Source organism: Streptopelia decaocto (assembly GCF_964273445.1).
Source record: "Streptopelia decaocto genome assembly, chromosome: 3".
In the NCBI taxonomy this organism is placed as follows: Eukaryota; Metazoa; Chordata; class Aves; order Columbiformes; family Columbidae; genus Streptopelia; species Streptopelia decaocto.
Genome location: NC_138656.1, coordinates 9,941,440 through 9,960,543, shown reverse-complemented (window position 1 = coordinate 9,960,543; position 19,104 = coordinate 9,941,440). Strand labels below are relative to the sequence as shown.

General features: G+C 44.5%; 1 protein-coding gene across 2 annotated transcripts; it reads right to left on the bottom strand.

Annotated features, from left to right (window-relative positions):
- Window positions 1-4,851: 4,851 nt before the first annotated feature.
- LOC309437785 (uncharacterized protein) lies at window positions 4,852-18,224 on the bottom strand. 2 transcript variants are annotated; one of them, XM_082048485.1, is made up of 8 exons: window positions 18,163-18,224; window positions 12,304-12,415; window positions 11,540-11,684; window positions 10,343-10,456; window positions 9,626-9,770; window positions 8,218-8,366; window positions 7,616-7,755; window positions 4,852-6,259 (listed from the first exon to the last, which is right to left on the bottom strand). In XM_082048485.1, exons 2-8 carry the CDS (start codon window positions 12,407-12,409, stop codon window positions 6,141-6,143), a joined length of 918 nt encoding a protein of 305 aa, XP_081904611.1. In that variant the 5' UTR covers window positions 12,410-12,415; window positions 18,163-18,224; the 3' UTR covers window positions 4,852-6,140. The 2 variants fall into 2 exon arrangements, with proteins under 2 accessions (XP_081904611.1, XP_081904610.1); XM_082048484.1 differs by lacking the exon at window positions 18,163-18,224 and adding an exon at window positions 15,315-15,482.
- Window positions 18,225-19,104: the final 880 nt, after the last annotated feature.

Genomic DNA, 19,104 nt, shown 5'->3' with positions numbered 1-19,104 from the left:
TTCACAACAATCACGGCTCCCCTGCACCTTGGTTGGCATGTGTTCTGTGCATTTTCCTGCTCCTATTGTTTTGCCATTTAAATGAAGGCAATGTGGTGCTCACACCTAAGGCGTGCTCACATCTCATGCAAAAGCAAGGACCAACTGTTTAGCGCTCATCACGTTTTTAAAACTGCACAGCTATGCCTGCACTGTTCCTGAGCTCCCAGCACAAAACCACGCAGCCCTCCTGCGAACAGGGATAATCCTGCTCTTCTGCTCTAGAGACCTTGCAGAGTGCCAGGACCTCCCAAAACCCATCATTCTGACTCCAATAGACCCAGGTGATGGCTACATGATGACCATGGTGGTGACCATCTCCTGACCCTACCAGGAGATAGGCGCAAAACCCATCACTGCTCTCTTCCAGCACTTCCACTTCACAAAGATGAAAAATATAAGGGTATGCTGGAAAGAGACCACAACTTTTCCCCTGCTGTTGTTATCAGGCATGCAGTGGGTGTCTCCTTATGATTTCTAGTCTTCTTTAAAGGCATCTGGGATGAGCTTTTGTCTGATGGGACTTTTCATACCAAGTCCATTGCTGTGCCTGGTGGGAACTTCCTCATGCTAAGGGTAGTAGGATGAGGCAGAAACACATTTTCAAGGGGCAAGGTACTCCCTGAATGAGAGGACACATGGTGGATCTCCCAGGAGGCTGCACTTTTGGCAGGGACCAAAGCACACAAACATTTTCTCTATGCTGTTTTTAATGGGCTTAAGGCAAAGCATCAGGACAAGGAAGCCCAAGCTCTGGCTCCTGTGCCAGGCTGGCACAGCTCTTGGATGTCTCTGCTCAAACTCCCTGCTCCTCTCTCAGCCCTGTGGCCATCTCATAGCAAATGATTCCTTTATTCGGTTCCTGCAAAGTATGTGGCAAAAAATATGTTGTTGCTGGGGAAGCAATAGCAACCACAGGCACAAACATGCAGGTTTTTTATCTCTTGGATGAAAATAATTCATGCTATGGGTCACTGAAGCTAAGTGCTTTCTAGTAATGCCTTTTTTAAAAAAAAAAAAAAAAGTTTTTATTAAAACATCAAGAGAATCTAAGTTATCAGCTAACATCACTGTTGCTTCCAGAGCTCCCTAACCCTGATTGGTCCCATCCTGAGCAGGCAACACCCCTTCTAGGTTGGTTGAACATCATATTTTACCAGCTGCCTGGGCAAAGGGCTTCAGGACCCTCTCTTCACAAAGAGGAGGGAGAAAACACAGCAAATTTGTGTGGCTATTCAAGGGTTTTGAGTCAGAGTTTCCAGTGGGGAATGTCCATTGCACTATGACACAGTCAACGCATGCTCTGGCTGGTGTCCTGGCTCCAGCATTTTTTCCCATGTGTTCAGCCCATGTATGAGTGCTGCCAGAGCCTGCAACTCTTTGCTGAGATGCCTCTGACAGAAGGAGCTGAGCTAACCTCCTGACATGGGGCTGTCCCAGCTCTACACAGATAAAATAAATATTTAGCTTGAAAACATCTAACAGTTTTCAAAGACCTGGGGATGGCCTGAGCATGCTTAGACTGTGTACATAGCAGAGGGCACCAATGTCTTTGATCATTGCCATATGTATTTGGCACTTTTAACCAGAGATCTTCACAGTCCTCTGCAGAGAGGTTTGTCCTGTTCATTTCTGCTTTACACATAATGAAATAGAGGCAGAGTCAGCAAGGGCTGGATTTACTCCAGCTCCAGAGGACAAGTGTTCATGGAGTCATATTTCAAGCCAGCCTACTTTGTGTTTCCTCTCCAAGGCCAATGGTCCTTCAGCACCAGCAAGAGTGTCATCCATGTTTTCCTACTGGTGGTGGTGGCAACTGTGGCTGGTGTCACTTGCACCCATATCTTTGCATCGCTGCCCATATCACAGTATGCCAATTGCCCCTGGCTGCAGCCAGGCAATGGGTTTGCAAAATTGTTCCCAATTGCAGATGAAAAGCAATCCTGCCTTTTGCTTTGCATCATGGTGTAACACCTCTCCAGGAGACTCAACTTGATTTATTTATAATTCCTTTTCACAGATGCTTTAATATAAAGTAATGACTACCGAGGCTGACATCAAGCCACAAACAAATTAGGTTGTAACACAACCTCTCCTCTGCCTGGGTGCTCTGGTTTTTGGGAGTCCAGGAGAAGAACCTCCTGCCTGTACTCTGCCTGAGCTCCATAGCCAAGAACAGGACAGGCTCTGGGGAGCACCACCCAGAGCATACTGCTGCTGGTGGAAGGTGTCAAAGGGAAGCCTGCCCTGATTCCACCATCTCCTCTGCTCTCATGGTGGCTGAGGAGGAGACAGCTGAACCCTAATCCCATAAACGAGGCATGATTTCCTCTGGAACCCCTGTGGGCTTTAATGAGAGCCTAATCCAGGGCCTTATAGCCCTATTTTTTAAAAATTCCTTTTGAATTAACATGTCTGCATTCTCAGTTCAAATGCATATTTGCCCTGACCCACAACTTGTTCCAAGCAACATTATTCCAAACCAAATTTTCCCAGGGACTTTTACTGAAAACAACTGCCTCACAGCTTCAGTAGCATCCAGCACAGCTGCTACAGCCTTCTGGAGAAAATATTGCTAAATTGATGGGTCATCCTGGGATGGAAGCTGCCAGTCACAGAGCAGGAAGGAGCCTGCGCAGGAGCCAGCCCCAGCCCTCCCTGGACTCAGCACTAGGGTTTACAGGTCACTCTGCTTTTCTCTATGTTCCCATTTAGCCACAGAGCCAATCCCTTCAGAGGATGACAAGTGTAAATCCAGGTACACCTTCATGTCCTGAGAACTATGTCATGCCTGGCTTTGCCAGCCCCACAGGGAGCTGAGGTGGCCCAGGGGACTCAGGTCACATCCTGGGCTGGGCTACCAGACCTATGAGCATTTGCCAGGGCCCTGAATCATATTTTCAGAAACAAAACTAATTTTACAGGCTCTGCATTCTTAAGGCCACCAGCTTTCCAAGAAATATTAAACCTGGTAAAATTCACCCAAATCCCATAATCACTCATGAAAACAAAGGCTGAACTGATTATTTTTGCTAAAAAGTTGGCAGGCTTCCAACTTCATGAAATGCAGCTTTGCTGAAAGAAAAAGCTCCTGTGGGCAAAACCGCATATCATTGGTTTTTGAAACCAAATGAAAACAAGGCATTTCGGGAAAAAAAACAAAACCATACAGAAACAAAAAAACCAACCAACCAACCAATATCATCATCAACAACAAAAGAAAACCAAAAAACCCCCTTAACAAACAGCCTCAAGACTATCTTTACCCTGAAGTCTGGAAGAGAAAGGTTCACACTTTTCATCTGTTTCTCCCCACTCCAGCTAAGAGAGAAAAGGGCAGAGTATTTTTAGGCTCTTGTTCCTGCTGCAGATGCAAGGGAAAATTATTTTCCCCAAAGCTGGCTGGAGCTCTGTGTGCTGGAACAGCTATGGGAAACCCTGCCTGCCCCAGCTCCAGGGAAATAGTGCTTGGAGAAGGTTTAGGGGACCAGGAGTTTATTTGTGGGTGGCCAAATGAAGCTTGGGTCTAGCTCAGCCTAATCATTTTAGGGCAGTTTCCAGGGGCTTTCTCCCAGGCATGTCTGCAAAAGATTAACTGGGTGCTGCTGCAGCACTTCACCACCACTCAGAAAAAGGCCTTTGAGGGTCTCCTCACAGCTCATTTTGGGGTGGCAAGAGCAGAGTGAAGAGCAGTGCCCAGCCCTGTGCCACACACAGCAAGATGGCCACAGGAAAGGGGTTCACACACCTTCTTGCCTGAGCTGCTCCTCTGCTCTTGTATGCAGGGATGGGCATGGAGACATCATGCTCCCTGATGCCATTACCCTTCTCCAAACCTTTCCCAAATCCTTAATAACCTCCTGGAAGTGCAAGGACCACAACTACACAAACCCCTCAAGATGTGGGTGCACTATAACTTTAGAGAGGCAAAAGAGTGTTCTCATTTTCACTCCTAACCATCCCTGATATATGGTTTGCCTCTAGTGCTGCCAGATGTGGAAATATTTGGGTGAGAATGGCTACCATAGCTCCAAGCTCTTGTACCCAAGTATGTCACTTCCAAGGTAAAGTGCAGTCTTCAGTACAGACCTGCAATGACTTTCATCCATCATTGACATTGTTCACTTTCAGTTTCATAAGAGCTTTTTGCAATTCCCAAATCAACCTTCTCCTTTAACATCCTAAATAACTACCCATCAAACCATCCCTCTATTTTTAATTACCACATTATCCAGCCCAGGTCTAACGACAGATGCCATCAGCAACCTCCCTTCTTGGAAAGAAACACCCTTTCTATTTCCCAGCTTTAATCACCTATGGGAGGACACTGCCTTTTATGCCATAGCAGCTGGCCTTTAGAAGCCAGTGGCAACATAAAACTGTTCACCCTTACCTATCTGCTTTTTGACTCCCGCAGAGAACTCAGAGAGGCTTGTGAAACATTACTTCCCTCTACAGAAGGGATGTGTTAACTACTGCACAGCCTCACACCAAATGTTCACCTCGCCCAGACCCCTTAATCCACATGCCAGTGGATCTAATACCACTGTATTAAAGAAGGCAGCTTACGGGGAGGCTGCTGAGAATTCACAAAACAGAAGCTTAATGAACAGGGTGCTGGGGAGAGGAGTTTAAGTCATACACAGAAATCTGCATTACACAAGTCTTTGGCTCTAAGGCTGAGGAAGGCACACTGGTGGAAGCAGCTACACCCAGGAGCACCCCAGCAAGGGATCAGGGTCACTGCAGGACTCAGGACACAAGTGAGGTGGGAACTCAGGCAAAGGTGGAGTCAGTAGGAGAGTAGTGGAATTAGCCAGTTTATTTGAAAATAATAAAACATAACAGAATAACAAGAGGAATTGCATCACAGTAACTTTGTTCTTTGTTAAATGTAAATAATAGCAGATGTTATTGTAGAAGAATTTACTTTTGTAATAGTATTGCAAGATATTCAGCACCTGAAAGTACCTGACACATAGAAAACACCTTCCAGACACCAGCAAGGCACCATCAACCCTGTAGTAGGCACAGAGAACAGAGGCAGTGGTCTGACAGTTCAGTCCATCCACTTCTAGGCTTCCTAATACCAACTGAGAAGTGAAGCCACATGAGAAAGTATTGATCCAGGATGAACTCATTCTGCTGGTTCAAATATATATATAAAAATAACACTTTTTTTTTTTTTTTTTTGGAAGCAGCAGGCTTTACCCCAGATCAGGTATCATCTCCTCTGTACACCTAACCCACCTAACCTCCTGCCAGAGAGGCTACAAGCCACCCTCCAGCAGAAGGCATCCAACCAGCACAAGCTGTGCACTGCTGGGGGAAAGGAAACCCACTGCTTCTGCCTGACCCAGATCCCCTCTGTCTTACAGGCAGAGCAGGAGCAGCACAAGTGACAGAACATCTGACAGAGACACTGACACAGTGACTAACCTAACCAAGAATTTCAGGAAAAAACAAGGCAAAGACCCAGATATCTTACTGTGTGCTGAAAAGTTAATGCATTTTCAGTTTTGTAGAGCTGCAATAAGCTGAAATAGGTCAAAGACTTGCAATTGTGTCAGAAGCATTCAGTCACTCCTCCTCCCCCCTTAGAGCTGACACTGCCAAGATGTATCTCTTGAGCTGTAATATCTGCTCCCATCATGATCAAGAGAAGCAGAAAAGGATGCAGTTGCTGCCCATAGATCTGCTTACAGCACTGAATGGCCAAAGGAATGACAGTTGTCTGCTTGCCAAGGACAACTCAGAGCTGCACTTCATGAAAAACTAAACCTGAAGGAAGGAATATTAACAACTCTCTGTGCAAACCTCAAATGTGCACAGGGCTGTTCAGCTGAAGGACCTTCTCCTGCACTGATTCAGACTCAAAACAAATGAAGGTGGATGCAGACTCAGGGTGGGGGGGGTCACTAGCCAGTCTGAGGGAACAGAGGGGCACAACAGGTTTGCTGACACAAGCCATCCTCATTTGGAATGGAAAAAGAAGAAATGACAGAACATAAGGCCATCAATACTGGAGGGAAGGATCAACAGATGCTGGATGCCCAATTCTTTTTTCATTTAAAGATATCTGCCACAACATGCCAGAGGTCTCAAGCTACTGTGCCTGATGCATCCAGGGTTTCTGCTGCTTCCAGTCTCTTACAGTGCCTCCACGTGACTATTCCCAGATGAACAGCAAAGATTAAACAAGTCACTGCCAGCAGCACAACTAGGAAAGAAACACAGAAGCATGATATCACAAGAGAGAAAGTTAGTGCCTCTTGTCATACCCCAGCTCCCAGTATATGGGGCATTCAGGGAAAGAGACAAAAATACCTCCCTTCATTACTCCCCACAGTTGTATTTCACACAGTTTCACTGCTATCCAGTCATACTTGCCCAATGCTTCCAGGTCAAGGCAAGTCTAAAAGGTAGAGGCTTTATGGACACAGGAATAAAACGCTTTATATTATCAAAACACCCCAAGAATACTTTAACTATAAAAAGAAACACACACAAGCTTTGGGAAAAGCACATTCTTGCCATAACAGCCAAACAAGCTGAAACACTATGAATAAAGTTTTGCTGGTAGAAATGTACCCACTGCAGGAACACAGCTGTCTGCCAGAGATCACACGTATCTTCACACTCCTGGTGGCCATAACCATCAGGAGATGAGTCTCCAGCACCCTAATGCCTTTGGCAGACAAGCTCTGCTAAATTGTGCTGGGTGATTTTAGACATTAACAGACTCCACCTGCCCTTACAGCAATAGGAGTGGCTGAGATGGTGGTGCCAGTCCAGAAATTAGCTTTAGCCACTAGTATGTGGCAGTGCGAAGGCTGAAGGGTGGGAACATGCTCCCTTCTGCTGACACTGTGGTGGGAACAGGCATCTAAAACTGCTACAGCAGGATTCAGAGTTCACACAGCTCAGTCTCTTGCATGCCAGGATAAAACTACTCAAAATGCCATAGCTTTTGCTGCGATTGTACAGCATTCAGACAGCTTAAGCCCTTTCACAATGGGTGACTACACTTAGCTACAGTGACCAGATAATCCCAGTAAAACTCATTAAGGCTAGACCCAGCTCAGCATAGGAAGGGAACATGTGCAGGGTTTTTTTGTTTGTTTGTTTTGTTTTCCTCTCACAGTGAAATTTAGATACAATCCCTCCTTGGTTCAGAAACCTATGTGCTGCTTCTATATCCCACATGATATAGGGCAAATGGAAGTCCACAGTCTTCATCCCAGCCCTGCTCTTTAGCCCACCTTGCATCAGATGGAGCTATAATACCAGCAGAGAACTCAAACTGATGCTGGAGAACTGCAGGGCACCCATATTGTACTGGGAAGTGAACCGGAGGCAACACGAGGTTTGAATCCAGCTGCAAGGCTCACAGACAGTGATTTCTTCTCTGGTCTTTACTTTGCAAAATGAATACTTTCTAATAAATCATCATTTCTGCTTTTTATAAGTAATACTTCTCTAGAGGCAAGTCTGCCTTTCTGCCCAATCCACAGCAAAAGACGAAGTGTTTACTGGCTGCCTTTTGCAAGATTTTGAAACAGTCAAAGAGATTTACCTATAAAAACACTGTTTGTCTTTGAGGATGAAAGTGAGTAGTTCTTGCATGCACTGCCAGTCAGAGCTATTATGACCACTGGGTAGATTGTAAGGTTATAGCAGACATACTTGTCAAAAAAGAAGTTTTCCAGATAAAACCTGTAAAGAAAAAGAATTACTAAAGTTTTTCTCTGTACTTTTTTTTTTTTACCATAGAAAGTTTAAAGAAAGAAATTAGACAAAGAATGTGGTTTGAGGGTTTGGTTTTTTTCCCTGCAGGCCAGTTTGCACCAGAGTCCAAAATTGTTAATTTACTAAAATTCATAAGATGAAAAAAATATCTAAGGTAAGTTTAGATCAAGCCTTCAACTGCAAACATAGGGCAGGTTGGGCTTACACAAGTCACAGCAACCTGTTCCCCACCCACAGCATATGCTTATTTACATTGAGGGTCAGGGAAGAAAAGCTCTGCTGAGGCTCCCTGATCATTCGCTGTGAATTGCAACAGAGGCCTTTGTGTTGGTACAGGGACTGATTATGAATGGAGACAGATGATCCAACCCATTTGTGAGAGAAGGAAGGGATCTTTCAGGCTTGGTGGGAAACCATGAGGTTGCTTACCATATTACTAGCTGGACAGCAAGGATGCTTAGAGAAGCAGTTGTTGCTGTCTCATTGGACACATTCCACTTGTAGATCAACACAACAGCAAAGTTCAGCAGAGTGGCAATGGTGGTCCATGTTGCATACAGTGCCAGCCCATTCTGGACCTGCCACACAGCACAGCAAGATGACAAGCAGTGATAAAAACAGTAATTCTTGCTTGCCTTTTGTGACCCATAGATCCTGGGGCAGTTAAGCCAGTTTTCTGAACCTAGCTGCAGGCAAAGTCCCTCAACAGGGACAGGAGTTGAGGCCTTGGAGTCCCCAAAGTCCCCAGAGATCCACCCTGGTAGCAGCTGCAGAATTCCCTGTACAAAGCCTGCAACCCCAGCAGGGACTTCCCATGCACACAGTCTATGGCTGGCCAGCCCAGTTGTTGCAGGCGGCTGTAACTGGGCAGAGAACATACTTTTTTTTTAATCTCAGCAACCTCCCAGCAAACAGAGCCTGTGGCAGGCAATATCAAGGGCTGGAGTCACTCCTGAGTGAGGATGGGGAGTCCAGCTGTTCCCAGTTCCCTGTGTTACTCTGGTGTCTCAGGAACCGAGATACAAGGGCGTAAAGAACAGACCCCACTCTCAGTTTGTGCCAAGAAATTTAGAGACATTTCTGGCATCAGGAGGAACTTTCCTGTGCAGACTCCTCCTCCACTGGAGACCCTCCCAGCTCCTTTGATGTACTTTTTCAGCTGACCCACTTTCCCACTGAGCAATGCCAGCATCAAGCCAGGGAACCAAAGATGGTTAAAGCGCACACAGCCATCATAGGAGGAACTACAGTGTGAGGTGTCTTGGATGGGGAAGAAAGGTTTGAGGCTAGTGGGTTTGAGCTAGGAGAAAGGAACAGGAGGGAAGCAAGGAGTGATGAAGTATGAATATGCTTATCTTATTTTCTCTGTGCAGCTTGCCAAGCAAACACCTACTCTTCTCAGAGACAGCAGAAAAGTAATTTTCTTCCAGAATTCGGCAAAACTCAAGCAGGCAGCTGCATTTGAAACCTTGAGCCATGTACACTTCCCCATATAATATTTTTTGTAGTTGGATACCAGAGACAAGGCTTCATCCTCTGCAATAAATATTCTCCCCACCCCAAACAAAACTCTGGGTTGAAGTTTCATATATCACTGAAAACTTCATTCTGTAGTAGCTTGAGGAATATCTTGCTCTGAATCATTGTCATGATGTCCACTAAGACACTAAAGTGTAATTAAGCCTGTGTGTAACTGCAGCAGGCAAAAGTTAAAGGGCAGAAAAGTTCCTTTACCCATCTCCCTGTCATAGAATCTTTCATTTTTGATGCCTTCATCACAGGTTTGTTTTGGTTTTTTAGCATTTACCAACAGCACAGGTTACCAGTTGCCACCTACTAGGATGCGGATGAGCCAGAGCTCAGCTTTGTGACCCTTCACAAAACAGGAGGAATAGATGCTCAGTGCTCGGTGTGAAATGAAGAGAGCAGCATATGTAGTAAGAGTGAGGGCTACCAGGAACACCAGGGCTGGGAGGAGGTACCTAGGACAAAGAATACATGCACACAATGTACAATACATTTTTTTCAGTGGTGTCACAATGCCTTAATTCATAGCTTTGGTGTCTGGCCTTTACTGACTTTAAGTTAATCAGCCTTTAATATAGGTAATCACTATATGTAGATCTCATTTTAGCATGCTGTTGTTTTATTCTGTTAATCACAAAGTTATTTTCCTGACTGCAATTGATTTCTTCACCTCTTGACAGCAGTGCCATTTAAGCCCTTCATGTGACCATAATTATGAAAAGAATCCAAGGCAATAAGCTTAACTGCATTGATAAAGAAAGGCCTGGCTTTTTCCTGTGGAGGAAAAAAACCCACAGGACACTAGTTTTGAGGAGATCTTAAACTCCAATAACTGATCCACCTCATGGGCAAGACAAAAACATCATAACCCCAGACTCTTACGAAGGCTGCTTTTTGTCAAGGCCTGCCATAGAGTTTTACAAGTGTGATTAAGTGTTCACACACATACAGGAAAATGCAAAATGAGCTACTGGGGTATAGTTTCAACAAGAGGGTTAGAAAGCATTTGTAACAAAAGGCAACTTACTCCCAGTCCCACAGAAACAGCCATCCAACATTGAGTCCATTATTCAGAATCCACACCACATAAAAAGGTATTGGCAGCAAGTCTGGCTTTATATAGACACACCCAAGTTCACTCCTGCCAGGAAAAAAAAGCAGGTATAGAGACAGGAAAACAATGCTTGCATTGACCAACTCAACTTTCATGATCTCATTTTCTTCATCCTAACAGGGACTCTATGCTGGAGTTAAACATTTCAGCTTAAATCAGACTGCTTTCTCCTCTGCATCCTTCTCTGACACAAAAGAACGTGGCTTTTCCCATTCAGGACATTGTCCCATGGTACAGAACTTCTTGCTGGTCTCTGCATCATCACGGATTTAGGACTGTTCCACAGATGCTGCAAGACTTGTGCCACTGGTGGTGGTAGCAATGCCATGGTCACGGGATTTCAGCCCAGTTCCCAGGATAAAAGGCTTGTGGGATCATAGCATGAGTCTGTACATGCATACATACCTTGTGTGTGCAGGCATGTGTGTATATGGACTTGATCACCCTTGTACAAACACATACTTCATTCTCCCCTCAACCTTCTGTGTTGGCCAGTATCAACCAAGCAGCTTCTTACAAGTCATACAAAAACAGCAGATACACAAGACTCAAAATAAGCAGTCCATGGTCTCCCTTGACAAAAGTGCTGTAAGGTAAGTCTAATCTACAGAAGACATCACAGAATATTGCAGATATTGCACAGTACTACATTAGACAGTTATTGATCTCATAGCCCCAGGAAAAGCTTCAAATCCAGCTCAACAACCCAAGAAACTTCCTAAAGCCAATTCTCTGATCTCTAACAGCAAATAAACTCAGAAAGCGTTAGCTTCACAATTCATTAGTTTCACCCCCATGGATTCCTAGTATCTAGCTGTAAGTACTGCTACTGGGTAACACTGCCAGATCACATGAATCAGTGGAAATCAGATCTTAGAATGGTTTACTTGCTTTGTAACCTGTCCACTTGTTAGAGCATTTCCTATGACTCCAAACTACTTCCCAGCTTTGGATACTGAGTCTAAAAGATACTCCAGGCAGAGCTTCAGCATATCAAGAGGAACGGCAGTGGGCTTACTCCAACTGAAAGTCCCAGAAAAGGAGGTAAGAGACTGAGCTACAAAAGGGAAGACCCATGTCCCTCATTTATACCGTAAGGAGATAAAATACCTTCGACAGATCCCTGACAAGGCATAGAGAAGCCATGCAAGCTGCCAGGCATAGATGACATTCCAGATGAGGAAAGTCCAGCCAGCTGGTGTGAAGCCAGTGTTGTACTTCGCCGAGATGTTTCCAGGGGTTGCCCTGAACAGACCTGCAGTGATGAAAGGTATTGCAGGCAAAAGTGTTACTACATACTACGGATGGGGAAAGACTGCTGCTTTTCTCAACCTGAAATCTTCCCCAGGGCTTACCCCACACCTCATTGGATCTGAGGGAGATGAGAGGACACCCCTTGGTGAAAACAAGCTATGTGCCAGTTGGCTTGCCTTCACACACCCCACTATGGGGTGCCCGCCCCTATGAGGAACCCTGAGCACCTTCCCTTCTTACACAGGACCAGACAAGCCAGTTACACATGAACACCAGAGAGAAGCACCACATCCATTTCTGACAGATTCAGCTGGGTACATGTTTAAACCAAGAGTCACTGCCCTCTGTAAACCCACAGCAGCAGCCCAAACAGCTTCCACCAGGGATACAAGGGCAAAACATGCAAAGACTGCCTTTCACCTGGCACTAGAGGCAGGCTCACCAGGGACAAGACTGTTTACTTGGATTTCAAGGGAACAGATGGGGCTCAGGCACCTACCTGTAGCACCTGGAGGATGCACCAGCTATTCTTTCTCCAATCAAGGTGTAGTTGGAAAAGCAATGGGAAGGCAAATAGATCCAACTCACGTATCTGAACAAAGATAACTTGCTTTCATTACCTTTGAATTTCCCAGTGGCATTTCCAGCATTCAGTATCACCATGACCGTGAAAGTGGCCAGAGACAGAAACATCACAAAAATCTTCAGCTTGTGTATAGCGTCCATTTTACCCTGTAACAAATCAGAAGTATTGTTTGGCTACTTTAACATATGCTTGGGTTCCACTTTGTGTCCCAGAGACTACTTTAAAAATAACATTGTAAATTCTGCATTTGCTGACTTTTTAGTTCTTATGAAAACACCACAAATAAAGACCTTGCATGGACTAGGACCATCTTGCTTTGAACCAGCATCCTCCTGACAGCAGTCAGTGTCAGCAGCCCAGAGAATATCCCCAAAAGCAGGGCAAGCAACAGATACTTCCCCAGAACACTCTTCCAGTAGCTCAAGGATTTCTGATAGTAGTACCTGTAATAGTCTCCCATGGATTAAGGCTGTAAACTCTCCAGATCACAGAATCACAGAATCAACTGGGTTGGAAAAGACCTCAGAGATCATCGAGTCCAACCCTTGGTCCAACTCTAGTCCGTTTATTAGATCATGGCACTAAGTGCCATGTCCAATCTCAGTTTAAAAACCTCCAGGGACGGCGAGTCCACCACCTCCCTGGGCAGCCATTCCAATGCCTGATCACCCTCTCTGTAAAGAATTTCTTTCTAACATCCAGCCTAAATTTCCCCTGGCAGAGTTTAAGCCCATGCCCCCTTGTCCTATTGCTAACTGCCTGGGAGAAGAGACCAATCCCCACCTGGCTATAACTTCCCTTCAGGTAGTTATAGAGAGTGATGAGGTCACCTCTGAGCCTCCTCTTCTCCAGACTAAACAACCCCAGCTCCCTCAGCCTCTCTCCATAGGTCTTATGTTCAAGTCCCTTCACCAGTCGTGTTGCTCTTCTCTGGACCCGCTCCAGCACTTCAATATCTTTCCTGAACTGAGGGGCCCAGAACTGAACACAATATTCCAGGTGTGACCTCACCAGTGCAGAGTACAGGGGAAGGATCACTTCCCTTGTCCTGCTGACCACGCTATTTTTGATACAGGACAGGATACCATTGGCCTTCTTGGCCACCTGGGCACACTGTTGGCTCATGTTGAGCTTCCTGTCAATTAGTACGCCCAGGTCCCTTTCTGTCTGACTGCTCTCCAGCCACGCTGCGCCCAACCTGTAGCGCTCCAGGGGGTTGTTGTGACCAAAGTGCAGCACCCGGCACCTGGCCTTATTGAACTTCATCCCACTGGAATCAGCCCATTTTTCCAGTCTATCCAGATCCCCCTGCAGAGCCCTCCTGCCTTCCAGCAGGTCGACACTCCCTCCCAACTTGGTGTCATCAGCAAATTTGCTGATGATGGTCTCAATCCCCTAATTAATTAATTAATTAAAGATCCATTAATTAATTTGATGATCTGGGGGAAAACCCGTCACATGATGCCCAAGGTTGGCTGTTACCTCCCTCTGCCAGCCTCTAGCACCATAAAGGGTAAAGACCTCAGTATAACTTTCAGATGAAGAGTAAACACTACAAACACCTGGGAAGTCTGCCTGGTTTCTGGACAACCCTGAAGCACAGAGGTCTTGCTAGGCTGCAGAACTGAAGTGGGAAGCCATGGAGCACCCAGCAAGCAGCCTGCTCTGCCATCACCCATCCCCTTCTGCAACAGCTTTAAGGTCTAAATAATCTGCAAGCAAGTGTAAAAGAGGGATTGCAGCTTATCTTTCATCACTGCATTTATACTGAAGCAAATGGGCCTATCATTTTGCCCTCTTTAGGAAGGAAGTATGAAAACATGAAAATCTGGCTTTGCAGCTGAGTGCCTTTTGGTTCAATATAGCTTTTCACATATGTCTCTAATCCTGTAAATCCTACAAAAATAACTTATTTTCATGGTTACCTCCTCATATACTTGCTGCAAATAAGACTTAAATGCTTTAGTAGGTCTCAAAAACTTCATAGATTGTAAAAAATCTACATACTACATTTTTTTCAAGGTTTTTAAGTAGTGACTTTAGCTCTCCCAAGTGATCTCCATTAGTCCAGCATTTTTCTGTGAAGAAAAAGTTTTGTGCCACCCATAAGAGTAAGTGCAAACGCATCCACACCACAGGCAACAGCTTTATTTCCCCTCATAGCTCAGCACTTGAGCTGCCTTCTCTAAACAATGGTACTTAAATGCCTTCCAAGGTTGGCAGGAATAATAACAGAGTTGTGCCAGGCTGCTCAGCATTCAACTAATACATTCCGCTTCCCACTTCAGCAGACTGATTTAGAGTCTCAGGCTTTGTTAATGGACTAAGCTGCATCCAGATACAAGGAAGTGGGAGGGGAAATCCTGTTTTCTGTAAATCCATATAAGATTTTCCCTCTTCAGTTCCATCTAAATAGATTCACCTCTTTTTTTCTTTTATTTTTAATGAAAATGCTATGTGGAAGAATTTGTTTAAATCGGGATATCAGATACCAACTAGATTTCTGTCAGTCAGATCCCGAATAAACCCATTTTCTTCAGTTACACTGAATTAGCAAATTCTGAAAAGAAAAATCCACTTGTACTATAAAAATGTAATTTTTGACTCAGGAAAGAACTGACCGGCCGAATTTCTGAAACCCAGGAAAATGTAGGAGAGGAAATATCACTGTGCACTTGTCCTGCTCTTATATTGGACATTGACTTCTGGCCAATCCAAACCAGTACATGGGACTAGATGGTCCTTTGATCTCACTGTCAGGCCAAATCTATGTTATCCTGACAGTCCTGTAATTGAATTCAGCACTATGTTTCTTTTTTTATCAGCATACTGAGAAATATACTTAATTACACAGCTTCAGAGAAGCCCTTGCTTGCTCCTTTAAGTCTAGGAGGAAAGTTATTTTTAAATTGGTCAATATTTTTCACTACTGTCTCTCACCATCTGCCTCCCTCTAATTTATTGCCAGCAACAAACACCAGCAATATTTCCCTGCCTGCAGTTTTCAGCTGCAAACACCCTTTAGAAGAATCAAATATTACTCACAAGGATCCGCATGGGCTTTCTGGCCAAGTCTTACAGCTGTAACTCTGCTACCACCAGTGCTGGGGAATCTCTGCTGCTCAAATTTATCTGAAGAGATTGTATAGAGTTTTCAGAAGATTAACAATCACGCATTATTTTTAAAAAATAATGGTAGCTCAACATGCTTTGTCCGTGAGCTGCAGCCTCTGATTGGCTGGAGCCTCCCAAAACCAAGCACTTACGCAAGAGAAATGTTACTTAATGAGGGCCTTTTATAACAGCTGGAACAATGCACACTCCCAGTTTCCTGGCAGACAGAACTTAATGAGTAAATGCTCTCAGGCTCTTGACTGCTTCATCCCTTCCCATCTCTGCCATGAGAAGGCAAACTGAGTGCTCCAATGCAAAATATTGCACTTCTAAAGCATGTCCAGGGCAGCACTCCTGCGGGGGAGAGGAGACACCCGCAGGGTCTGGAGCAGCCTGGGTCTGGAGAAGCTGGAGATGTCACACACAGCGACATCTGGATCCTGTGAGCAGCTACAGACCTTCCTACAGCCCCAGAGGGAGCTGAAAGCTGAGCTCCTCTCAGAACTTGGCACACAAGGGGCACTGTGTACACATATACAGGCACATCGCAAGAAGAGCCAGAGGCCACAAATGCATTGCAAAGAGCAAGTTTTATTTTAGTCACCTCTCTACTGGGGATCTCCGAAGCCACACCTGAGCTCCCAGGCAGAGGTGACACCAGAGGTGCTGGTCAGTTCAGCCCTGCTGGAAGATCCCTGGGCCTGCTGAGCTTGCCTGTATTTCAAGGCTTCAAGCAGGCACAACAACAAAGCATGAATCTCAGACATAGTGATAAGGTGCCTAGAGTTTCTCACAGGCCTATGTTATCTAACACAGAGGTTCTAGTCATCAAGCACACAAGGTCACTAAAACAATTAGCGTGATGTATGTGCTTTTTCTACAGACAGCTGCAAGTCACTTGAGCATATTTACATTTACCTAATCTCCATGCCAAATCTTCCGCTATATCCCCATACAGGCACTTTATAGGGTTAAACATTGTATGGATATGAGTAACTTCTCTTGCACAACAAGGACATGTACATTAATCCTGTATTTTTATACTTAACATGTAATCCTTGCAGTTCAACACGTACTTTGTTAAAAATCCATGAACCTGGCCTCAAAGCCAAACTTTAAGTAATTCTCATGTCTGATAAGGACTCCAGAAGCCCCATGGAGAACCTTCCTAATGTCAGAACCAGAAAGGAAGGAAAGATAAGATTATTCCAAACCTGAAGTGCTAAATGGACTTAGCCAAGATTTTTTTTTAGAGGTTGGTTTCAAGCATATTCCATGCATCAATTTTTGTTCAGATAAATAACAGGGTCCTGCTCCCGCTGCAAGCCAGTTCCACAGAAGCAGAGCAAGCCACACTAGCTGATCAGCCTTCACCTATAACTTTCCATGCTATAGAACTGTAGTCTCACCACACCCACTCCTCTTGTTTTATATTTCTGCTTGTTTCCCCTCAAATTTAAACTATTCTAGCCAATTAAAGATATGCTTCACCGTCAAAACATTATTTATCTTGTGGAACTACAGTGCCTACTAAGCAGACAACCTTGCCAGGGAGTCCCCCACATCAAACAAAGGTAGTGAATAAACCAGCACCTATTGTCCCCCATTAGATGTAACATCCTTGGGCTGGGAATGAACCCTGCTGGGTTTTCCTAGCCCTTTGGGATTGGGGTGCAAAGTCTACAGGAACATGGATCTGCCAGCTGTGGGGAAGGGCAGGGCATCCAGCCGGCACTGCTGTTCCCTGCCTTATCAGTGTGGGTCTGAGGCCCACCCTTTAAAGGTATTCTGATGAAGAAACCAGTGGCTTAAATACAGTTTGTATCAGCCAAGCAATACAGTATGCTCTACACACTGATCACAAACAAGAACTTCTCATACATAACCTGCTCCTTGAAGAAAACCAAGGGCCACACTCAGTGTGGTGGCATTAATGTCTTTCTCTCCCTTTTTTTCACTTTGCATATCCCCCAGATGTCTACACAGCAACTCCCTCCATGTCCTAGAAACTGCCTTCCTCCGGGCTGCAAGTCTATAAGCACTGTTACAGCAAGTATGGGCTGAAATACAAGCAAACTATTACATCACATGACCCTCTTCCTAGGATATTACAATCTACAATACACTTTTCACACTGAATGATGTCTTATGGCCCATTTTATATATATAGTGTATATTAATATATGTTTATACTCATGAGATATTATCAGACAGGCCAAACAACCTCAGTATGATGTCAGACATTGTTTTCATCCAGCAAACAGGTGGTCTGAAATGCTTTTACTTAATACAGACAACTGTATCTTAACACAGGCCTGTGATGCACAGCTGATCAGCTAGGTGCACATGAAGACAGGTTCCACATGCAGGAAACATTGGCCAAATGGGAGAACCAATGCACATTTTGCTGTGCCATGTTCTTGCTTGTTATTTCATAACGCATCTGTCTTATTTCAGCAGGACAACTGGAGGCAGTAAGCCAGGCAGCAGTTTTAGGCCCACATCGCAGGTTTTAAAACATATTGTTTCAGAATAGATTAGAAAGGAGGCCTTGCATCAAATATTCAAAATTATTTTATCATGCAGGTTTAGGAAAATCCCCCAGAGCATGTTTGGAAAGTACAGAGTAATGTACTTAGCGCTTATAAATGTGTTAAAACTGAGCAGCTCCTACATCACTAGGCCGCACAGCATTGCCAAAAGTGGGAATACTCGGTACAGCTACAGTTCTAAGATACCAGGGTCAAACTCAAAGCAAGCATTTATGGAAAGGCCCTACCTTTTCAGTATATCCTCACTGAAATAACTTTTAGACTTGCGTCTTCCACAGTTGAATATCCTACACATTTCAGTCAATAAACAGCTATTAATATTTGTATGCACAAAGGGAAACATTAGACAATCCATGTTCCCAAAAGGATGTGTATTTAAATCCAGGTACTCAACAATGCTGAACAGAATCACTGGAATCAACTCCACCACAGAGCCAGTGTACAGTACTTTTCAAGACAAACTGCTTTGAATCAAATGTAAGTTTGTATTCAACCATGCCATAATAGCAGAGAACAGTTCCCAGCTAACAGGTATGTTGGTTTTTTTTTTGGTGTGTGTGTGTTGTTTTTTGGTGTGGTTTTGGTTTTTAAACATCATGGCAGTTTTCCACTGAAAAGCATAGATGAATATAATATACACTCTTCCTGTATTACCAAAAATATTTAAGGGTCTATCTTTAGAGCCTTCATTTGTAATTAGGAAAAAGAGTTGCTTTTCAAGAAGGAGAGATCTGCCATGCCCATCCTTTCCCATACACACTCCCTGCAGCACCACGGTGTGTTCCACCAGTATCAGTCAGTGCACCTCAGACACCAGTTCACATGCAATAGTGGGACTGGTTGCAATGGGACCACAGCTGTACTGTCACTCCCCTGTGCACTAGAAAGCAGTGTAAGCACTTACAGTAAGCAGAGCTAGCATGAGTAGCCTTTGTTCTGGAATTAATACCCTGCTGACAAGATTTTTTAAAAAAAGGACATGAATCTGCTTGCTAGTATCTGCAATAAGACATTATGAGAACAGACAGTTTGAGTCCCAGCACAGAAAGTGGGAGCCAATTGCTTTCTAGCTAACGGTACCTCTGTGGAGGCCTTGTCCTCAAAATAAACTCGTTTTGCACTGCCTAAGAACTGAAACAAGTTCATCTGCGGACAGCTCACCCACTTAA